Below are 24,402 nucleotides of genomic sequence, written 5' to 3' on the forward strand. Positions count from 1 at the left end.
ACCAACAGGAGAAAACAGAGTGCAAGAAAACTGTCCCTATTTTTTTTTGTTTCGAAGTCATGTTAGATCAGTACTTCTCAAACTCTAATGTGATTGTCAATCACCAGGGAATGTTGTTCAAATGCAGATTCAAATTCCACAGATCTGGGGTGAGGCCTGAGTTTCTGCATTCCTGACAAGCTTCCACATGATGATGATGATGATGATGATGATAATGATGATGATGATGGTCCATGAATACAGTTTGAATGGCAAGGAGCTAAAGAGCTCCAAAGGTTTGAGTCCCATAATGGCTCTTACCTAGCCTCAACACCCCCAGAGAGGCTGAAAGGGGAATGTTTCCAACCCAGTCCCACTTGTGCTCACCCCCTCTGAATCCATCCCCTGCTTCCAGACCCCAGGAGCACCAACAGCAGGAGATGGACGTCATTATAGGCGCAAAGGTGAGTGCCATGGGTCACAACTACCACTCACAGTGTGTGCTTCACTCCTCATACATCGTGGCCAGACAAAAGCAGCCCTAAACCCTCTGCGTAGGGCCTGGAGGGGAAGCCAATTGTGGTGGGAAACAGGGGCAAGGATTGGAACAATCTAGTCCAAAAATTTCATTACATAGAAATATTCCCAAATATACAAACACATGGAATTTAGACTGGATATTTCCGTGTCCCTCCAATTTTTTGATGTCTCACAAAAAGAGCTGTTTAAGGATGGAATATATTTCTGTGGCTCCCTGAGGCTTTGATCTTTTTTTCCAAAATAATGACACGACTATGACAGTACAGCTCTTAGTTTGCCAACAAGAGACCATAACTCTCAATACCCCGACAACAAGCCTCTCTAATTCCTCTCCCAACTTCGCATGATCCAGACTAAAGGACAGTTCCCAATACTGTATCCTGAGAACTTGGGAGAACCAGAGGATTTTGTCTCAAGTCGACTAGGGGATTCTCCCATCTGCCAGGGGACTCATCGGATTCCCAAAGTTTTAGGAGAAGACATGAAAATCCTACGAGGTCAGCTCTTGTCTATTGATCAACTGACCTCCCTTGCCCCATCAATCATGATCAGGAGCTGGGCCTTCTTTGGGGCCTCTGGAAGTTAAAACATACCAATGGCACCCAAATTCTACTCCCTGCTAAACACACTGCCCCAGCTTTCTTCAAAGGACACTGGGAATGCTGCCATGATCCAGGGCCCAGACTGGGGACGCCAAAGGCTTTCCAGTCTGAAGAAACTTCCTACCCTATTTGGAACCCTCCTTTGAGGTCCTCACAAGGAATCCGAGGCCTGCCACAGAAAAGTTCACTGCCCAGAAAGGACAGCAATTTTGTGAGAGGTGACCAGGGAAGATCACCTGACCATGCTTCCCAGCCTTGTTTGACTGGGGTTCCAGACTGAAAGGAGGTGGAGTTGCACTTGCTCGTTGGAGAATACAACCTTCCATTATCCTCCACCTCCTGCTTTGCAGACTCTGCTTACCGACAAGCCACCTTCCTTTCTCAGGAGAAGCAAGAGCAGCTTGGCCTCTTGCAAGGAGATTAGCAGCAAGTATGGGGCAGGAGAAGGCCTAGAGCTCCTTAAACCCACCACAGTCTGATGCACAGCAGTCTGCCTAGACCTAATGCCTTCACGGTGGGATGTGGGGCCTGATTCGGCAATATTTGAATTCTGTTTGCTTCTACAGTAAGCAGTGGGCTTGATCCCCAAACCCTCTACTGAGCGCCAGCAGCAGGCCCTCCCTTTTCTGATCAAGAGCTCTAAATTAAAGCACCTAAGGGAGGCACATGGTCTCCTAAAAAATCTCTCCCTTTGAAACAGAAAGAATAAGCTGCTATAAGCCTGTCTTCCTTAAGTTCCATGCTTCTGCACAACACACACATACACACACACACACACACCTTTCTCGATATCCTGTCTTAATATCCCAGCCAAACGCTGTTAAAAGCATCAACAGGTGGCCTTCCCTTTGGGCATATCTTCAGCACTTTCTCTGCCAGGCTGCCTTGAATATTGGGAAGAAACAATGGAAAATCTCCAAAGGGCTTCTGTCTGGAGCCCCAAGAGCCCGTCGGGACCTCCAGCATGAAGTGCTCTCCATTTTCCCTCGTCCCCACACACCTGCTGAATAAAACCTGTATTTTTCAAACACGAAGTTGGGAAACGAAGCCCAGTTAAAGCAGAGGGAAAAGCCCTGGGGCGGGTGGGGGGGTAGGGACACTGACACCTATTTGGTCCCCTTACCATTGCACGTGGGGTAGCCGTCTGTCCAGGCTGGCTGCTGGTGGAGGAGACTGTTGCTGGGGTTGAGATTCATTACACCACTTCCTTCCAGAATCATGATCTGTAAGGGGATCAAACAGTTCGCTCAGTCAGGGCCTCCTGGACAAATGTCATTTGAGAGCACAGATCATAGAGTTATCGGAAAGAAAAAGAAGGAAAAAAAAGAATTTGTTCTTCCATCCATTACCTCCAAAGCGTGTTACCATAGCGCTTTCAGTACAAGCAAAACTTACTGGCAATTAAAAATTTCCAGGTTCAACTTTCATATGCATGAGGCAAGTTTTTACAGCCACCCATTCATAAATGAATAATCTCTGATCAGGAATGAAGCAGGAGGAAAATGCAATACCTGCTCACAGGGCGAGTCTGGCCAGCAGCCACGAGTTTTTTTTTCTTTTTTATAAAAGTGAAAATGCCAAAGAGATTTTGTGTAAAGTGGAATTGCAATCAATAAAAATCCAAGCCAGTAGCGGCCAACCCCCGGAATCTGTGCAGGAACTCGGATCTGAAATCAGGCGTTCACAGTTCCCCACAACGGAGTGGCCCTGCACTCAGACACCTAGCCCAGCTTCCTTAGTGCAGACATCAGCCACAGTCCATGGCCACGGCCACATCTCAGAGGACTTCAGTCCTATGTCCCTAAAGCGCCTCCAGTATTTGGCTCCATGATAACATCAGGGATCAGTCGGTTTCTCAGACAAGACCCTGCCCCTCTCCTTCCTTCCTGGTAAAAATTCTGACAAGATTTCTCTCTCCTTTCGGAGCCCCGGAGAATACCAGAGGCTTCGAAGCCAACCTGAAGGTGACTTTCTCCTCTCATTTTCTCAGGAAAAGACACGGGGGAAGACCCTTTCTCACATGGGACTGTTTGGATTTTTTGAAACAACATAAAAATGTTACACTTTAGAAATAGTCACCTCCACCCTCTAGCGTTTATATTGTTCCCGACCCTGAGGCTGGCCACCCTCCTCCTTTCAGACTCAAGCCCTAGAGGTGTGTTCCATCATTCAAAAGAAGAGTTGCCTATTTCCAAGAGGCGATTGAGCATCCCCTGGGGCCTGTAAAGATAACTTGCTCTTTCTAAAATGTTGGGATGGGGAGAGGAGGTAACTTTATAGCAGCAGCTCATGGAAATTTTTCTGCCTGTTTGGGGGAAATCTTGTATCCCTGGGTGTCCCCAGGATTGAAATTGGTCAAGCAGAGCACGTCCAGCCTCCAAACCCTGCCCTCTAACTTAGCTCCTATTTCTCTGGTTCTAGGTAGGGCTTCAGAGGGGAGAAGAGGGGTCTGGAAGAGGCATAAACGTTCATTCGTGTATTGATTTATTCAACAAATATTTACCTCCCCCCCTACAATGGGCTGGGTACTGTTGTTGGGACCTGGGACAGAGCAGGGACTAGGAGTCAAGCTAGGCCAACAGGACATTTGTGATGATTATTAACATCATCATGGTTGTTTGGCCAATAATTAGGCCTGAATCCAGCCTAAATAGAAAGTAGAGAAGGAAAGATAGGACCCCAGCAGACCACGGGCGGGGAAGACGGCAGAGACGGGTTCTGTGTTGTGGAACCATATATGAGCTTCAAAGCCAGAAAGAGCCGGCTCGATTCCAAGCTCTACCCCTTACCAGCTGGTTAGTATTAACTCAGACAAGTCACTACCATCTCTGAACCTGCTTCCTCACATGCAGAATGCAAGTCACCATACCTACTGTGTGCGTTGGTTGGAGGTTAAATGAGTTTCTATACCTGGGGCGCTCCGCACGAAGTGAGGTATATGGCAGGTGTGATGAGGAGGAGAGTCGCTCCCCCTCTGGTAACCCAAACCACAAACTATCTTGGCCTCATTTTCCCTGTACAAAAATTTAAAGACGGTGACTACTTCAATTTTTCCGTTCCCCATCCAGAAACCTCTTTGCTTCTCACTGTGAGAGAAGGAAGTCCAACCCGAGCCAAACCTTCCTCTCCTTTTTCCCATTGAGCTTTCTAGAACACTTGCCCTCAGCTAAGCAATCCGATGGGGGACTCCAGGGAAAAGAAACCCTGCAGGTCCCCAGAGGGGTGGCTGGGGGAGGGAAGGGGCATGGCCCGGTCTCCTGTTTGCTCAAGGCTGGGCTTGTTCTTCGCCCGCATTTGCTCAACCACAAGAAGTAGAAAGGTTACTGTTTAACCCTGAAAGAGCTGAAACCCAGAGGCCAGCCCATCTGCACAGAGGAGGGATTGGCCCTTCAGCCTGGGGTTGGGGGGTGGGGAAGGCTTCCCTGAAATGCTTTCGGAAGGGTTTGCCTGCGGGGCTGTTTCCAAGTGGCCATTCAGTGGGAGCAAGACCAGCCCTGGCCAACCCCCAGCTACTCCTCAGCCAGGGTTTCTGTTCCCCCACTTGTTCCCCCAAAACCTAGAAGGCAATTTGATAGGAGGGCTAAGCACCCGGCTTTGGATTTGGGTTGAGGTGGGCTCAGATCCTAGGTCCCCTGCTTGCCGTGCATGACGTTGAGCCAGTTCCAAGCCTGTGTAGCCCCCAAAACGTTCTGATCCTCACTTTCCCCAGCTATAAAGTGAGAACAACCCCAAACAACCCCAAAGGGCTGAGAGAATCAAATGAGGTCATGCGTGTGGAAAGCTCAGCAGGTAATGACAAGGAATTCAATAAATGTCACAGGACAGCACGGCCTAGTTCTCCACTTGTGACCAAATGCCCACAAGCCCCTTCCCTTGGGGTAGGTTATCTTTTCTCTCTGTGATCTCCTGAAGGCATCCAGAACTACTCTCAACCCACAGAGAAGCCTTTAGGACGAGAATGCCCCGGCTGCCCCTTCACCCCGGGCCCCCCAAGAGACTGGCCTGTGCGCATGAGCACTGCTCCCTTCTGGAACCCCCTCTGCTAGAGAAAGCAGCCAGCTAAGCGAGGGGCCCTTTTTTACAGGACACAGTAAATGGTTACTACTCGTAAAAGAGTTTATGTGTCTTAACCCTTACTGAGTCAGAGTTCACTCAAGCTCACTTAGGCTCGTGAGAAAAGAAGGTCAGCGTCTGTAACCGCCATGGCCCTGCACGGCCGGTGCCCCGGGGGTGGGCGCAGAAGGCTCGGGGCCAGCGTCGCTGAGAGCCTCTCCCCCAGTCCTACTCCCTGGGAGGCCCAGTTCCTCAGGTGGAAAATGAGGAGACTTGCCCCCCACTGACAGCCTCCCAAGCGTCTTGAGGAGATCAAATGAGATAATAGATAATAAATGTCCCTTGAGAATTGTAAAAAAGCATTATTATAATCAGCTCACCCACACTCCCATATACTAATGTACACTTTCTATGGCGCATAGAGATTACTTTATGGTGTATAAAAAGCAATCCTTTTAATTACAAGGTAGGGGGATTTTTTGAATGCTCCTCTGTAAGTTTTGCAGTTTACCATCAGCATAGCTTTTATTGTTTCTTGAAGAAAAAGTATCACGTAGATACAGGTAGAGACTTTGGAACCTTTGAGGTCTGGGTTAGAATCCAGACTCCCCATCCGTAAGCCGTGTGACCTTGAGTGTGATAACCTTTCCAAACTCAGTTTCATCTCTGGCCTTCAAGGGGGCATGGAAGGGAATGTCGATGTCCTGTTTGAAGGATGAATAACCTACTGGATTTAAAGATGTCTAGTCCAGCACGGCACACATGCCCTCCATCAAAAATCAGTTTCTTTCCCTTTCTTTAAATTCCAATTCTGAAGGTGTTTCCCTGACACAGTTAGCTTCTTCCCAACATGGCAAGAAGTAAATTCAGAGCCTCGGTAAGAATGGTTCCACCTTTTGAGTCAAAAGCAAGCAGAGAAAAGAACCCCCGTCTCTTCATCTCTAGCTAAAGGGGGGATTCTGGCAATGATCCTTGGCCACGTGCTCAGGGTGAGAAGCCGACTTTCTCAGCGTCTGCGAGACTGACGTCCTGGGCTGGGAGGGGTCCGTGGCCGTCCTGGGCATCACAGGACGGTGGCTGCCTCCCTGGACTCTAGACACTATATGCCAGAACCAACCCCCTCCAGGCCCCTCCCCTCGAAACATCCCCTGGGGCCAAATCACCCCCAGTGGCGAACACTGGTTAAAAGAGAGCCTGTGGAGGCCACAGGCTTTGATCACGCTGGTGTGGTGACCTTGGTTTGTCCCCTAGCTGTTCTGAGCTGCCCATGCCTCTCCTGGGAGACAGGCATGGAATTAGGACCTACCGCAGAGGTTTGCTAGAGGATTAAAAAAGACAAGGAGCTTTAAAATCCCCCAGTGCAGTGCTTGGTACAAATAAAGAGTAATTGCCTCATAAGTGGGGTGAAGAAAATGCACTGGGCACACAGGCCACCTTTGTCTCTTCCTAGGTGCTGTGCATTCTGGGAATATAGCAGACATTTATTCCAAACCCAAAGTGAAATGAAATGTGGATTATCCAGAGGTTTTTTTTTTTTATCTGCATTCTCTTATCCCTCCCTTCATGAGCAGCAACAATCGGAGAAAATGGTATTTGACTCTGCGCCCTCAGTGATTGTTCAGAGTTCCACATTCACCCAGGACATTACCCTCTGCACAGCTCGCTTGCTTGCTTGCTTGCTTGCTTTCTTCCTTCCTTCCTTCCTTCTTCTTTCTTTCTTTTTAAAGATTTTTTTTTATTTTTAAGTAATCTCTACACCCAACACGGGGTTCAAACTCACAACCCCAAGATCAAGAACTGCACGCTCTTCCAACTGAGCCAGCCAGGTGCCCCTACCTACCCAGCGGTTTCTAAGACTGACCCTTTTGGAGACAGAATCCTGCTCTTTATTTGAAGAGGAGGAGGCATGCATGCTGCCCAGTAGACTATATGGATGCCTACGTCATGCCAGGCTTCCCATCAGGACCTATTCAACCTTAGGCATCAGCGCCCCTACACACAATGAGCCACTAGGGTTTGGCCAATCCCAAATGCATTTCTGCAGAGAGCGCTGCAGTGTGCCGGGGGGGGGGCCACAGCCCGTGTTCTGGGGGGAGAGGGAGGCCACCATCCTCGTGGCCAGTCCTCCTCCAGGCTTCCATCAAAGGCTAAGTTCCCGTCTAGCACCAGCCTGACCACCACGCACAGGGTGGGGGGCGGGGGCAGGAGGAGCCTAAGGGTTGACGGGGTGGCAGAGCACTTGGCCTGACCCTGAAGTTAAAGAGTCTCACATTTTGGCTACTGCCCAGGGACACAAATGGGAGATGGTGGGGCCTAGCCACAGAATGAATCTCCCTTATATATTCAAGGTGTGAGGAAGGAGCTCCAGACCTAGGCTCACATTGCTCCGCGTCTCAAGAGTGGCTCTTAAGAGGAAGAGCTCATGTCTCTGATGGTAAGGGTTAAAATCTTGATTCTGAACCTCGGCAGGCTGTGTTGACCTCGAGGAAGTACTATTTTCTCTAAAGCTTCAGTTTCCCCATATGACAAAAAGGGGCAGGGGGCATGGAGCTGATACGTGGGGAAAGTGAAGACGTTTGTAAAGTTCTCACATATTAGCTCGTATGTGGCGAGTGCCCCCCAAGTGTCAGCTATTATTAGAAGGTCTGCCCGTGAGTCTCTCTTTAAAGTGTGTTGGTTAGCTGCGAGGACATTCTTGGGGTCAGGGTAGCCCCTTCGGCGGCAGCAGAGTATAATGGTTGGGAACGCCGGGCTCTGGGGCCAGACAAACACGATCCACATCCTGGCTTTGCCAGTTTACTAAGGGGGCAAGTTTGGACAAGTTATTCAGTTTCTCTGGGCCCTCATTTTCTCATTTATAAACTGGAGATGATATGAAAAGGGTTGTTGAAAGACAAAATGAGATGATGCCTGTAAAATCTTTGGAAAAGTGTTTGACACATAGTAAGGACTTGGGATGTTAGTTGGTTTTTATAATTATTATTATTTATTTATTGTGTTATTACTAGAATTTTATTGACTCTCCAAGGACGAAATTGACAGCCAAGTCCATTTCAAACAAGGCCTGGAATTTCTACCCTCTATACAATGGTTTGCAATTCTAGCTTTAGCTGGCACAGTCAAGTCTAGGCTGGATCTCCTGCCTCCCCACCTCCCGTCTGGGGCCGCTGTGTGAAAATGCTATTAGGCTGAGCTATGAACCGCCCCTCTTGGCCCCGGCTCACAGAAGCTGTGCTATGTTCCTCTGGGCATGGTCCCTGCTCAGGGATTAACGGCCATCCCTCCTGCTTCCCTTCCCCTCAGCAGACACACCGTGCTTGGGGCTGCCAGGAGCGGTGGGAGAGCACAGCCCCACAGGTACTGTGTTATGGCCTCCGTGTTGTACTTTCACCTGGTTTGCAGATGCAAAGGACAGCAACACGTCTAAAATGGGGGCTCCTGGCAGAGGGTGGCCAGAGAGCTTCCCTATCTTACAGGCTCCCTTAGCACAAGGAGCACTCGATCACTGCAAAACTGGGATTCGAGCTCACAAGGACAGAAAAGCCATGGGAAGGAGCCACCCCTGGGACTCTGGCAGGGAGCTGGAGCTGTGCACCCCAGAACCTAGAAGGCTCTGCCCAGTCTCAGGGCCCCTGACAAGGCCAAAGACTGCTCGATTGCTCTCTCTTCTTAAAAATACAGAGAGAACCTGCCAGAAGAGACAAACACAACCCAGCCTGGGTCAGGCGGGAGGTATGCCTTTTGCTCCGTGGTGGTGCTCCTAAGATGTAGGACTGAATGCTATAAGCTATAAAAATACATACATACATACATACATAATAACTATACTGTGGTAGCTAGGGTTTATTGAACATTTAAAATGTGTGAGCTCTGTGCTGATAGTTTTACATGCATTATCTCAGTCAATACCAACAATAGCTCTACAAGGCATGATGTCATTTAACAGATGGCCTATCTGAGGACCAGAGAGGTCAGGTAACTTATTCAAGGTCACACAGCTTTGCAAGAATGGGAGCTAGAAGAGAATTCAAACTCGGACCATCTAGCAACAAACCCTGGGAACTGAGCCACTTTCTGCTGAGAAGGGAGTGCTTTGCCAGAGAACAAAGTCGCCTTCAACCCATCCTCAACCCCATGCCCTTTCCAAACATAGTCATAGCATTGTCCCTGGGCCACCTGGGGCCTCACACCTTTATCAAGTTTCTCCAAGATTATAAAACTCGCTAGTTCATTTATCATGCAGGGACACCGATTGAGCCCCTCTTCCCTCTTTGTCAGATCAACCTGAAGCCATCTCTCCGGGCAATGTAGCAGAGAGATCCTTCAGAATGAAAGAATAGAAAGCTGCCCTCATTTTGCCACCTCACAATATGCGCAGGTAGGAATACTTAGTGGCTTAAAAGCTGGGCCATGATACTCCTTGAGCCATTAAGGCATAGATCTATGCATAGATATAGTACATGTACACACATATACATATGAACACATATGCCATACTTACATACACACGTACATAATATAAATACTTTTCCTATGACTCAATAAAGTTATTTTGTCTTGTATTTTGGAAATAAACTGGCCCATAATTATTTTCTTCATCCGAATTAGACCTCAGGACAGAAAGCCTGGTTTTTGCGGTGAGGGTGAAAATACACTGGGAGCAATCAGGGTCACAGAGTAGATCTTAAGCATTCCCTGTCGCCAGGCCCACGGTCTGTCTTCTTCCCGACTCCTTTATTCATTCAGCCACATCATCCCCGAACTGCCACAGAATTGGCTGCCTTGTGGGTATTTTTACTCCTCAAGCCAGAGGAGCAATTAGGCATTTTAAATAATTACTTTTGTGATGACAGTGATATCCAGACCATTCTCAGGCCTTAATCAAAGTTACCAGCAGGTGAATTCACAGCATTTGCCCTAAGGACATTGCAACAGCTTCCTGACTTCCTGTTTCAATATGACTGTCATTTCAAAAGAACTACTCCCAGGGAAGAGAAAAGAAAATCCACGTACATGTGAAATTTAACTGGATGTAAGACAGGCGATAATTCATGTTTTCCAAATGAATCAAAATGTGAATCAAGTTTGGAGAATGTATTTGATCCCCTCGGGATTACATCACAGGTAATTTCATACCCTCATAATGTGTTTTGAAATAGACATTTCATGTTCCCAGGGGCAACATCGGAAGTATTATTCCTGGGCTTTCAAGCGTTTTCATGAGTGATAATGCCGTATTGGGAAGCCAAGTGTTGATCCATTATAGATACACTTTACTGACTGTAGGCCATTTGGAAATATACATATTATGCTGATCTTTATCATTCTTGGTGCCAGACAAGATACAGATACTGACAGAGGACAGGCACCAAAGTGGATCAAAAGACAAGATTGCCTTACATGACCTCCTGGGCCTTTATCAATCCCATTCATATGTGGCAAACTAAGGAAAACAGGGCAAGCTTTGAATCTTAAAAGGTCATAGAGCCTTTTGACACTGGGGCTCTCACCTACCAAAAATGCACATTCAGACATACCTTGCTTTGCATATATTTTGTAGGCCCAGGCCCTCTAAAGACCATCTCTAAAGACCATTGACCCCTACAGATCTATGGACACCATGGATCTTTAAGAAATCTCTCTTACACCCACATTGGATTGAAATTTAAAGAAAACTTTGTAGTGGAGTTAGGGTTAGGAGACGTAAGTTTATTCTGACCTATGAGAGAAAGTCTCAGAGATTTTATTCTTGTCCTCTTCCTTGGCATGGGTGTTGTCTTATTCCCCTATGGTGACACCAGGAAAAGCCCCATTGTCCCTCTCCATTGGCAGCTGGAGTAGGAACCAGGCTGCGACCAGCAGGGCCATTCTGGACCTCTGTTTAGCAATGCAGTAACAAATTCCCCATTTTCCCCACATCAGTATCTGTCTCCCTGCTAATCCGCCTTCTCTATTCTAAAACAAAGCAATCATAAAATAGAGAGGGAAATGAATAGCAGAAGAAAAAGAGGCCTCGCTTCCTAGTACAACCATAGGTCTCTATAGGTCTTTGGAAAGGCACAGATATGGAGACTGGAGCATCCAAGACTCCTAGGATGCTTATTTTCCATCCAGGCTGAAGAGGCCATACAGGCGCTTCTCTAAGTTTGATTTATAGACCACCCATATCATCATCATCATCACCTGAGGAGGGGTTAAACTTCAGTTTTCCTGGGGTCCCACCCCAAATCTCTGAATCAGAATCTTCATTTTCAAGAACCTCCCTTAACTAATCCTCAAGCACTCTCATGGTTGAGAACCTCACCTTCTTGCCTTCCCTCGATGTTCACAATAAGATAACTGACTCCAGGAGATAGTATCCTTGAAGGAAACATCTATGAATGGAAATCCTTGTAAAGTCAGAGACAACACATTCAATCTAGAGAACACACACTCCAAACCATCTGTGGAGACTCTATTACTGTATTATTCGCCAACTTGAAATAAAGCAGTTCCTAGTGCTCAGTACCACCAAATTGTGAAATTCAACAATGCTCAGCTACTCACAAGTACGAGCCTCTGAATGCTGAACAAACAAACCTGGTCTCAGAACACAGCATTTGCCGAGGATTTTTATGACAATCACTTCCATCCAGAGAATCTCGTGGCTGGCTGAGTCACCCCTTACCCAATCCCACCCCCATCTTAGACCTTCAAAAGATGACTTAACCACCCTGGATTTTAGGCCTCATACCCAAGAAAATTGATGTCTTCGCCTTCGGTGGAGAGAAAGGGTCATCAGGAAATGCTTGTCTTGCTAATACAAATATTCATTCATCCCCTCCAGTTAATATACATTTATTGAATGTCTACTGGATGCTGGGCACTCTGCTAGCTGCTAGGGACACAATGATGAACAAAACACAGATGCTACTCTGCCCTGATGGAACTATTCAGCAAAGACACCGCCTCCAAAACAATGGTAGCTCTTTCCAAAGCCCTCTGAGCTCATTCCCCACCTCCTGTTGGGGATAGAGGGAAGCCAGCGCAGAGGGAGCCAGGCAGCTTGTTGGCATTTGGAAACAACCAACCTTGGAAAGAACTGCAACTGTGTTGAAAAAGCAGGACCGATCTTCTTCCGTCCGGCAACCCCACGGCCTTGCCTTTACAGGAAACTCTAACTGAGACATCGAGTTGGCAGACAGGATCATGCCCCCGAGTTTCACAAAGCGGCCTCAGCCAAAACCAATCTCCACTCAGGACAGAAGAAAGTAGTTAGTTGTCTGGATGGTTGATGGTCTCTCCCCGAGACAATGGCAAGTTTATGTGTGGGAGGGTTAGTTAGGAGCAGGTTGTTAACATAAAACCCACCGTAAACAGAGCTGTTAATTCAGTTGCTGGCAGGGTCTTCTGTTGTCTTCTGAATACCTCCCAGAGGGTGTAAGCCCTACCTTTTCATTTGAGTTGGCAGCAGAGTGATTTTTTTGCACCTGTTGCTCTGCTCCAATAACAATGCAGTTAAGCATTGATTTGTTGGAAAATAAACAGAAAAAAGCAAAGAAAGGCATCTGCCCAAACAGCCTGAGCTGGTTTGACTGAGCATTCATGCCAATTTGTTTTTCCTATAAAAACCAAAGAAAAACCTGTGCTTTCAGTTTGGATGCTACCTTCCCACTCCCTCAGAAGGAAAGGAGGTATCGAATAGACTGGCCAGAGCTGGCAGGGCCAAGAAGCCAGAAGACACGGTACTTTTCCATTGGCTGGCTCTGTGAGGGCACTGAGGGGTGTCCAAGATCTGAAGACTGACATGGCCAGCCTCCAGTCAGCCCAGGTGAAGATCATGAATCAGATTAACAGGAGCAGAGAAGGGGCTGCCGGGATATGATCAAAACCCAAACCACACTCTTCCCGATGGTTGACTTCCGAAAGTCAACATGGCCCAGGGAGTAGGTGTGATCTAAGGTAACCTAAAGCAGAGACTCAGCGTGCCGAGTCTCAGTCCAGCCTCTCCCACAGACTTCCTACGTCCAGCCCTGGGCAACATGCATAATTTGAAAGCCTCTGGTCCCTGGACCAGTTTTTCCATCAGGGAAACGAAGCTAGCCATACCTACCTTGAAAGTGGGCTGTGTAGACTCACTCATGTTCTGCCAAGTGACTTGAGGTCCCACGTCCCAGGTAGAAAGGACCTGAGATGTTCGGGTTCGGGGTGTGATTTCTGCATTAATTCAAGCATCACTGCACTCCCTTTCTCATCGGTTTGTCAGTATCACATGATGAGTTCAAGCCAAAAAGGGCCACAAAGTGCTAAACAGATCACTCAAATGCAGATCACAACAACACTAATTAAGCAATGGCATCATCACCCAGCCTTCAATATACACAATCAGAGAAAGCCTCTCAATATTTCTTTTTAAGCCCTGAGAAGAAAGCACAGGACATGGGCAATGTGCGATGTTCCCCTAGATTGCCACCTTCTCCTGGCTTTCTCTCAGCCGTGGGGTCTTCATTATCACAAGATCACTGGCTTAATGGGGGGGGGAGCGGTCATGGTAGCCAGGGGAGGTCTCAGAAATGCCGCTTCTCAAGGAACGTTAAGAACAGGGTGTTCCGACAGGGGAGGGACATGGCTGGCTGAGCATTCCCCAGCATTCTTGTCATGAGCAGGGCAGGGAGTGGAGTGCCTCAGAACCAAATCGGGCAGCCAGAAAAATAAAAGATTTAACAACATCCTCAGTTGACTGAAAAATAAATTAAGACCAACTGTGCAGGAATGCAGGAAGGGTGGAGAGAGGTAGGAGGTGGGGATTGGAGCCAGGGAGGGGTTGGGATGGACTGGAAATGGATTTGACCATTTCGAGATTCAAGTTTCTTTCCAGGAAAAAACCAAGATTCTCCAGCCAAAGAAAGATCAATAGCCGCTACATGGATTCTCACAGACTAATTACAAAACAACAACCAAAACTATGACAGTGATGATAGTTTCTATTTATTGAACATCCCCAATGTGCTAGGAAATTAGCTAGGCTTTACATACATGATCTCACTTAATCCTTGCCATAACCCCGGACACTGGTACTAATATTATCCCCATTTTACAGATGAGGCACAAGAGGTTAAACAACTTACCCAGGGACATAGCTAGTAAATGGACTGGATATATTACAATAAATATACCGGAGAGTTGGGAGTGGGTATAAATGACAGGAAATGCAACATCATTCTCTGTAACTGAAAATGGATCCTCATATTTCTGAAGTGGAAGAGGCTCACACTTTTGTTTTGGAAATTGAGATCCTTTAAGAATGGCTTCCATCATTTTTCCCTACATGTGAATAGGAGCACACCAATCCTCCTTGTGCCCAACTATAAAACTTCCCTTTAGTGTCCGTCCATCCCAGTGCTACAGAAGCAACAGATCATGGCCACTCCAACCCACCTGTCAAAACTTTAGTCTGGCTTCTTGTTGAAAGCCCCACATTGACTCAGGGGCTGGGCTTGGCTGCTTGAAGCCACCTCAGACTTATTAGCCATGATAAAAGAGCAGTAATGATAACAAGGAAAAAAAACTGTTGAGAAGTTAAGGGGAAATTATGGCTCCTTTGGAAGAGCACCTGACGTCTGAGCTGTCACACGTGGAACCTGATGACAGACCCACTGTGTTGTGTTGTAGACATGACACCGACGAGTGAGAGACTGGATGTGTCATTTGGGAGCCTGAATTCCATCACTCTGACCAATACATCTAGGAAAATCCCCGCCCCCAAAACCATGTCCATGACCCTGGAACAGTTTGTAAAAACATAGCTGTAAAGTGCAGACAGAACTTCATAAGGCTTTTTCCATGATCATCTTTGAACTTGAGAAGCAACTACTATCTGAATTTCCTCACAGATTAGAGGATCTCCTCTTTAGACGAAGTAGGGTCTTCTTTTTGCACAGATAGTCGTTAACTGACAATGGGCAAGAAAGCCAAGTTCATTCATATCACCTTCCTATAAGAATGATCGACTCTTGGCACACCCGGTCTCATTTTCCCTTCCAGAACACACTTTGCTCTACTTCTCCTAGCTCCCTGTCTATGTAGTAAGACCCCTGGAAAATAAAAAATGAAAAAACCCAACAGCAAGATAAGCAACTCCCTACCAGAAAGATTTTCCGAGGAACCAGGTACCTTCCAGCCAGTTATTCAGCCATTCCCCCAGCTGCTTTGGAGGAAAGAAATCTTTGACATTCAAGAAAATCATAAAATTCACCAACTCAGAAACTACAGCATCCCTCTTTGACAGGCCTCAGCTTTCCACCAAAGGTCAACTAGATGAGTAAGGGGGATCTCCGAGCAGATTCCCGGCTTCCCAGTATCAGGAGTTGTCACACATTACAACAACTTCATTACATCCAGGGACGGACCAAGCTACGTAATTCGAAGGGCTCAGTGCAAAAGGAAAATGCGGGGTGCCATGTTCAAAAGCTATTAAGAATTTCAACACCGTAATAGCAGAGCATTAAACCATGCCCAAGACCTTTCTAAGTGTGGAGCCCTGTGTTACCGCACAGGTTGCATACCTAGGACACTGGCCCTGTTCAGGGGGTCAGTCCCATCCTTTGCCTTCACCTGCAGCAACACTCTATCACCATGGGGAGCGAGGGGAAATCTTTTGTCTTTGCCCCATGAATGACCTCCTGAAGTAGTTGGTAGTATTAAACAAAATATGACATTGAACATGCCTGTAATAACACCTGGCTTATAGCAGGCACCCAACAAATGCTAGCTGTTATTAATATTATTATTATCATCATTAATTATTATTAATCATTATCTTCATTACTCCACGGTCCCTCCACAACTCCAGAGCTATCCATAGGCAAAAACAATGAGTGGGAAGAACATATACGCCTGTTTTGACAGAGACCATCTATTAGCTGACATCATTCAGAAATCATTTCATTGGCCCTGTGCAAGAGAATGATATAAATTAAGGGTTCCTAGACTTTTATTTCCATACATGGACCCATTTTGCAGTCTGGTGAGACCTATGGAGCCCTTCTCAAAATAATGCTTTTAAATGACAAATTAAAATAACAAGATTAGAAAGAAAGTTTATATTGAAATACAATTATCAATATACTTTTTAAAATTAATGTGTGGATATCATAATAATATATATGCTTCTTTATTAACGCATTAAATAAGAATATCTAGTGCAGATCGAATAACATCCATGATATCAAAGTAGAGATGAACATCCATATTTTGAGACATCTGCAACAGGTGTAATGTGATATGAAAATGTCTGTTAATCTCTCTCAGTGATGGTCACAGCTAATGCTACTCTAGAGTTTTGCCTACATTTATATTAAAAGAAAATATTAAATTTTAGTTAGATTATTAAGAATAAAAACATCATTCTTTTACACATCCAAGTTCACAAACTCCCTGAATTTTTTCCATGGACACCAGGAGCCTCTTGGATCCCAGGTTAGAATCTTGCTCTTTTATTAACAGCAAGGACTGCTTGTTCAACTCAATAGCTTCTAGAAACCACTTCCACGTGACTACAAGTCACTACAAGACACTATGAGTGTCATTTGAACAATTTACCAAGAGGTAGACCCCACGGTGTCTTGGCGATTTTTTTTCAAAGCCTCTAGAACACCGAGGGTAGTAGTCAGTATACATCTGGAGACACTATCAAGAATTTTAGGGGTGGGCAATGGTATATGACGTTGTGGTTAGTCAAGTGAACTGCCTGGAGGGAAATCAGTTTCTTCTGAAAGCCCCTTACATGCCAGGCATCAAAACACATGGATAGGAACACGCTGGGTGCCCACCCCAGGTCTTCCTTGGAACTCCTACGGGCTGTGGTACAGCCAGCTAAAGACAAGCTCAATTTGGAGGTCCCCCATGAACATGGTTGATCCCATGTCCCTGCTGCCCGCCTTCCCTAGTGAAAACCTTATTGCATTTCTTTCCCAAGGTCACAGTGCAGAACTTACGTCAATCACCTTGAAAAACAAAATCCCAGAATTATTCATCCACTCTGACCCAATCGAGGTTCTCTGAGAACAGCCATGTTGAGGACTTACCGTCAATCTCCATTCTACAAATTTCTAATTATTTACTCACAAGCATTTGTCCAGGTATTTTCAGATTTTTTGGTCTCATTTAACCCTGACAACAGCCATGTGCAGATGCTATTAACCTCATTTTCCAGATGAGGAAACTTATAGTCTAGAGCTTACATAACTCACCCAAACACTCAGCTACTTGGTGGCAGAGTCAAATTTGAATCCAGGTACTCTGATTCTACACCTGGTGTTCTCTGTAACACATTCCAGCTGCTTCCAGGCAACAAAAAACTCACAGCCTCCTGCCCAGTTCAGATACACAAGCGGCCAAAGTCTACTGTTCATCAACGTCGTTCAACCCACAGCCTTCGAGCTGGTGGAGTTAAGATGGGTGAAAGGTGAGCTAAGTGCTGTCTGAGTTTCTAGGTGGGCATTTGGCTGATCTTGGGGCCAAATCTAAAGCCCACTGCAAAGACAGAACACGTGTTGTGAGTAGTCACCATGAAGACAGTGCCGAAAATAGACTTCACCTTCCAGACCTCACTAACCTCATCCACCAGAATCTATCATTGGCCCTATTAAGGGAGTGTTTTCAAAGGTTCCTAAGAGGGATCCCAAAATAATCTCTACAAGACCACCATATTAGCCAAGCTCCATTGTCATATACGAAAAGGAGAAGGCCCTCTTCATCTTCCGAGAAAGACCCAGCAGACTTTTAGAAGAAGTTTGTATCAAGCTGAGAAAGGGCTGGCAGGATGGCAGAATCTTCTCTTACCACAGTTGGCCCAATGAGGGCCCAGCCCCCAAGATTGTTTATTGTGTGTCTATGACATAGAGTGAGGGGAGAGTGACAAAAGACACAATTTTAAGGTCACCACAATCACAACTTCAAAAAAAAGTGTGCATCTAGATGAGGTCATACAAAAGTAAAAATAAGTGGCTATGTTAAAATGATGGGGTTAATGGGGTGGTCTATTAAAATATTATAGTAGGCATTTAGGTTCCTTTTTATTTGGGGCTTTGTTTTCCTCAGAAAACATGTTTTAAATGCACCAATGCTGGCTATATTTTTAAATAAACAGGCAAATACTCTTAATAATGATGGAGATGCTTCTAAGAAAGGCAGGAAGGAGGCTCTAAGGGCCAGGGTGTGCAGGAAGATCAGAAGAGGAGAGATAATATGAATCCAATGAACAAGGGCCCAGCCCATAAAACAAACCGAAGACAGAGTGTGTTTAGGTGCTAGTGAAATCAATTTTCAAAGGAGTATTTAACAGGGTATCTTTTTTAAAACAAGGCCAATCAAACCCCCTGGAGCCTCTTTAAATGGGCCACTCTGTTCGACCCTGTTGCAAGCTCTGATTGCTCCAGATTCAGGCCAAGGTCCTCTGAGAACACCGAGGCCCTGGGTGGGCTGCCTGGCGGCTGGGCCAGCCATGCTCTCTGTCTGATTGCATCTTGGTTCTTCCTCTAGGAGAAAGGAGTCCATCTCCATGCAGTCTAGCCAATAATCCCCGGAGAGTCAGTCAAGCAAGCTGAATAGCACCCTACAAACGGAGTAGACTCCATGGGTGCCTGAATGTTTTCAGCAAGCTGCTTCGCTGTTCTACAGAAGACAGCATCAGAGTGTCCTGTGGCCACAAACATCTGCTTTTATCCACTTCTACACCCCCACCCACCTTGGAATCATGAGGCCCATTGATAAAGATGAGAAGTTGTCATGGCGGCAGACGCTAACACCCCTAATCAAGGCTCCAGGAATCTGGTCTTAGTACCTCCACCAGGTACATCCCTTCAGCCATGTTCCGAAGACCTTAAGGAAGCCACTGACGGGCTCCTACTGATTTTCTTTCCCGTCTTTGGCAGGGCATCCCCCAGCCCTTCTCAGCTTCTGCAGACTCAGGCGGAGCCTGCTGACCGCTAGGCTTACCTGCTTTCTCCCGGTCATCAGAATCTGAAGGTGGAAACAGATCTTAAAGATAATCAGGTTCAAGTGCCTTTGTCTGGATGAAGAAACTAAAGCCCAGAGAGGCGGGGTGTGCTGCTCTGGGCACCCAGCTTTGCCAGGACTAGAAAACCAGGTCTCCTGACTGCCAGTCCTGTGTACTGCCTCGTGCACACTATGCTCCCCTCATTCAAAAACGTAAGTCTGAAATTCTTCAGGGAAGATTCTTGAAGAAATATCTTTTTTCTCCTCTCTGAAGCCCAATAGATGTTTTATCAAATAACTCTAAGGGATGCATGGAAATTTCTACTCCAGCACATCTCGGCTTCCTGACATCAATGCCATTTGGCTTGAACATATGCCCCTCCTAACAGTAGCTGCTGTGGGAGCCGTTCTCCCCACTGCACTCTTTGTTCCCTGCACAGCCCTATAGCTTGGTCCTTTGAAACCCCGTCGAACTGAAACAAACCTAATAGTCACCTATTTCTAGCAAGAGCCCAGTCACCTGCACTTTAAAACAAACCGTATTACTTAAAATCGTATTACTAAAAATTAGGCAAGAAAACATTAAATAAAATTTATTATCGTCCTCATCTCTTCAATTATTCAGCAACAGATTTAAGACAACACTGGCGGGGTGCCTGGGTGGCTCATTTGGTGAAGCGACTGCCTTCTGCTCAGGTCATGATTCTGGAGTCCCGGGATCGAGTCCCGCGTCGGGCTCCCTGCTCGGCGGGGAGTCTGCTTCTCCCTCTGACCCTCCCCCACTCTCATGTACTCTCTCTCTCTCATTCTCTTTCTCTCTAAAATAAATAAAATAAAATCTTTAAAATAAAAAAAATGTTAAAAAAAGACAACCCTGGCAATATATGACTGCCATTCTCCCTCTGTCTTCAGAGGACAACCCCCTACCACAGACTCAGTTTACTCAAGCTGAAAGCCTCTGTACTGCATCAATTACCCAGTAACAAAGCCAGGCTGAGAACGCGTACTCTCTAAACACAGAGCCCACAGTGGACTCCATGCCTCCCCACGAGAGCCCCACCACAACAGAAACAACTGTCACTTCAATTGTACCAGAAAGAGATCTCAAACAAGGAAAATGGGCTAAAACACCCACAAAAAGGTGTCACCGAGTATCAAGTTCCAAGTTCATATTTGATTTCTTAATACTGTGGCACTACTCTTCAAATGTGTTAGCAGGTTTGGCCATGGCATTCTTGGTATCCACCCCACCCCGTCTCCCAGAGGTCTCTGAAAATCACATCAGTTGGAAAGGGGGTAGAGATGCCTCCATCTAGAGAAAGGGGAACAGACTGAAGGGCTTTTGAATGATTTGTTTAAAGAACATAAAACATTACAAGATTCCAGAAAGCTAAATTCTATTTCCTAGAAGTGAACTTTGGCCCAAAGCACTCACATTCTGACCTAGGACCCAATCCGAGTTCCTTCCAGTTTCCAATTAGCTAACTGAATACAGTTGAGTAAATATTTCAACCTCTCAATTTCCTTTTTGTCCCAGCGTCTCCAGGGGTCAAAAAGATATTGAAAGAGGTAATTTAATGGGAGCATAAAAAGCATGGAACCAATAAATGTGAACGTAGGGCTTCTCAGAGGTCCAGAAAGACCCAAGACATTTCCATTTGGGGGAGCCCACAATATATTAAAAAATGGAAAAAAATATTAAAAAGCTGTTGTTTGAATTTAACAAATAGATGCTTTTTAACACAAAAGAACAAATAGAATTGAATTTGTGATGTTCTGTACATCTGAGGCCTGAATCAAATTCCTTGCCCTGCCCACAGTCACTCTAGAAGGGACCTGGCTAATGCTGCCATCCAGAACAGCAACGTAAGAGAACCTACAGCAGTTACGCCCTCCAAGTTATTTTCTTTTAAAAGGTCTCTATAAAATACTTTGGAAACATGGAGAAGGATTGTCTCCATTATATTTGTTATTCTTTCAAATGTGATCACAGACTTCCCAGTGACCCTCATTTCAGGCTCCCATGGTTTTTCAAATCCATCCACATCAGCCATTAGCAGTTGTCGTAGAAATGACAGATCCTATCCAACTCTGGATTATAAGAACACGGAATGGATGACTTATTTCAGAGTCTCAGAATGCTAGATCTCAAAACGAGGACAAGTGAAGCCTTCTGCCAACTCCAAATACAGCTTTTAAAATTATTCTTGAAATCTTCAAAGAGCCTTTTTCTGGTGAGACTTCTTACCCATGAAGTGCTTCCTAAGGACTTCATCTTCCCTATCGGAAATCAACGCGTCCCTTGACCTCCATGGCATTAGCGCATGGCCACTTGTGATCCTTGCCTACCCTTTTACACATTGAAAGGCTCTATCTGAACACATCCTCACACCCACACCTGCAGAACCAATTCCTGAATTAGTCCTCCCATCGGAAAGTTCTCAGTCCAAAACCCCCACTTTCTCCCTGTGACTAAGGTCGGCACAGATAAATAGCAGAGACACCTGTGAACGTAGACACACAGGGTCTCCCAGTTCATCTTAGAAACATGCTTCCACAGCACTGGGGGTATGTCAAATCTGCTCAAAGGCAGATAGTGAAAATGTTACTTTCCTGACTCGATGTTGTTATTTACCCCAAGATGAACTCCACACTGTTCCCAGTTCTACCCACATTGAGGCCAACGCTTCTCTATGGTGTCCAGACAAAATGAAAAGAGTCCCTGTTTTGATAGGCATTTGGTGCTGCTGACTCACATCTGCCTGTCTGGTCTTGGTATCCCATGATGGCACAAACGAAGGGTTAGTCTGTCCCCTTGCGATATGGCAAAATTCTTTGTCTTTTTTTTTTTTTTTTTTTCTGGACAGAGCCATTTTTAGGTGTGCGGCACTCCCCAGTGTCCTCGCCTACTTGGGCTGCCTGACCACTTTTTCCAGTGTGGGTGCATACACCATCACCTGTTTCCAGCCATTTTCCAACAACAGATTACACCAAAGACAAATCTGCCTTTCTCTCCAACCAGTGAGTCAGAAAAACTACCAGTAGAAGACATCTCTAGAAAGTGAGAACACGTGCTCTGAGCCCCAACTCAATTCTGCCAACCCGGGTTCAATTGAGCTATCTCGGAGTCACCTGACTGCCCTGTCTTTTGGTTTCACAATTCAACCCAGGGAAATGGCTTTGTCACACAGATAGAGGGAAACCAGGGGGCTTTTAGATCCACAGTGGTTGAAAGTCCAGACTCAATGCAGTGAATTCACAGATAATACCCAAAGAAGCCCAGCTGCCTTCCAGAATAAAATTCTAATCGGACCCAGTGAGGTAAGCACAGGTGAGGCGAGCCTGCCCCCTGCCTCCGGGAGTCTTTTATTTTCGTCTGTCTGATTCAAGGCAGACTGCTCTTCCACTCAGGTGTTTGAATTCCAGATTCAAAAGAAGGTTTAAAAATAAGGACTTACCTCATTTACCTAAAGATTCTGAGTGGGAAATCCAATAGCTGTGGCTAATGGAGGGGAGGCAGCCCGCAGCCTGCAAGCCAGCTCCCGCGGGGATAGGGAAACAGGGGTGTTATCACGTCTGAGCCCTCATCAGAGTGAAGATAAATGCATATGACAATAATTTTAAATCATTTTGTAGGATGTTAAGCAATAAGCCACCAACCGGGAATTCCCTAAGTCACTTCCCCCTCTTCTGATTGGCTGCCGGGCTCTTTAAAAAAATAAAATAAAGGATTACAAACATTGGCTCATTTGCATTTGGCCAACTCACACGTTAGTGTTCAAACAAAACAGGTCTAACCAGGTTATGCCTGTGTCTCAAGAACAGAGAGAGACGACCTGTTAATGGATGAGGAATTGATTTGGTGGTGACTGTTCTTTTCAGCTTAGAGACTGTTTCAGGTGAAAAGCGCCATGCTAGCTCCCCAGAGACACCATCTCCCCAAATACGCGTAAAAGCAAGCTAAGCAGAGGTTCAAACATGGAGGGAATGGTGGTATCGGGGAGTGGGGGCCCTCCTAAACACCTGTCTCGTGTACTAATCTGTATTTAGTCGACTCGGCTTTGGCATCAAGACCCACATGTGACCTGGCCGTGCAGGTACCAGATTCTGAAGGGGTTCTCCCCAGGCGCCATGATTGCCTCTTTGACAGTGACCTTTGGAGATGTCAATGGACTTTGAAAAGTCACTCTCCCCCCCACCCCCCCACCCTGGAGAGGGTCCACTCTGAGCTGTTCAGGTGGAACAGTCAACTCTCAACAACTGCAAGGGCTGACTATCCGGTTGGTGGTTTAGCCAGGTTCTTTATTCCTTCTTGAGACTTACATGGTCTTTTTTTATGTCAACACTCCCTATAGGAAGGAGCTAGAGAGAAAAAGACCAAGATGCTGAAACTGAAAATAAAACAACACAGTGTGGACAAGAACAAGGTAGAATCCAGAGAGGATCCATGGATTTCAAGTGCCCTTGCAACCCCCATTCCCCTGGGCTGAGGGCCTGCTTCGCTGGGTCACAAATGCTTTCCCACCATGTAGGCGAGTGACGGCTCCTGGCAAGGAAAAAATAGTCCCCTAACCATTAACTTTCTCTCTTGGGTCTTCCTGGACACTGGCCTGGCATGAGCTAAGCGTCCAAGAAGACTTTTTTAACTCATCAGAACTCCCCTTTGTGGGAAAGAAAAGGGAAACTGAGTTTTGGCAAAGATAGCTTTGCCAAAAGCCTTTATGATCAAAACCAAGAAGTTCCTTGTATAAAAAAGAAAGTGTGTGTATGTGGGCAAAGACTGAATAGAACAAAAAGTAAGTGGTTGTCCTACTCAGGTGGAATGGTGAGTGAGTGGTAGCAACATTCCTTTCTTGCCTGTGTTCCTAGTTTATGTAACATGAAGGCAGAGGTTTTTGAATGTGTGAAAACCTTGGTGGGAGAGCAGGGGTGCATTGGGGAGGGTCTTGGAATTCAGGCAGGTCTCGGAGGTTTGGAAGGTTTGGGGAGTGTGATTTAGGCAGCCCTGAAAATCCCTTTGCCTCCAAGCCTTCACCAAGTATCACCACCCTCCCCTGTTGTCCACCTGTATATTTCCCAAGGGCCCTGTTAAAATGCAAATGTCTGATAAAAACAGTAAATGTCATTATTGCGCATTATCATATTAGCCCCAATTAGTCTATCAGCTCCAGATCTGAGAGCAGAGCCCTGAGGGAACAGACTGGTGACGTTTTGCTTGAGAGATGAATCAGGAGCAATCTGAAGTAGCACC

The 24,402-nt window shown here is 46.1% G+C and overlaps 1 protein-coding gene across 4 annotated transcripts in view; it reads right to left on the reverse strand.

The window, feature by feature from the left end:
- Window positions 1–22,749, reverse strand: part of EHF (ETS homologous factor) — a 40,898-nt gene extending 18,149 nt beyond the window's left edge. For 3 of the 4 annotated variants that reach the window (XM_021685358.2, XM_021685357.2, XM_021685355.2), the window contains exons 1-2: window positions 22,610–22,749; window positions 2,245–2,344 (exon numbers count right to left, since the gene is read on the reverse strand). In XM_021685358.2, the coding sequence (XP_021541033.1) occupies window positions 2,245–2,341 (97 nt within the window). In that variant the 5' untranslated portion in view covers window positions 2,342–2,344; window positions 22,610–22,749. The remainder of the gene's footprint in view (window positions 1–2,244; window positions 2,345–22,609) is intronic. The other variant, XM_021685356.2, reaches the window with a different exon arrangement.
- Window positions 22,750–24,402: the final 1,653 nt, after the last annotated feature.

The sequence above is a fragment of the Neomonachus schauinslandi genome, chromosome 11, assembly GCF_002201575.2.
Source record: "Neomonachus schauinslandi chromosome 11, ASM220157v2, whole genome shotgun sequence".
NCBI lineage: Eukaryota > Metazoa > Chordata > Mammalia > Carnivora > Phocidae > Neomonachus > Neomonachus schauinslandi.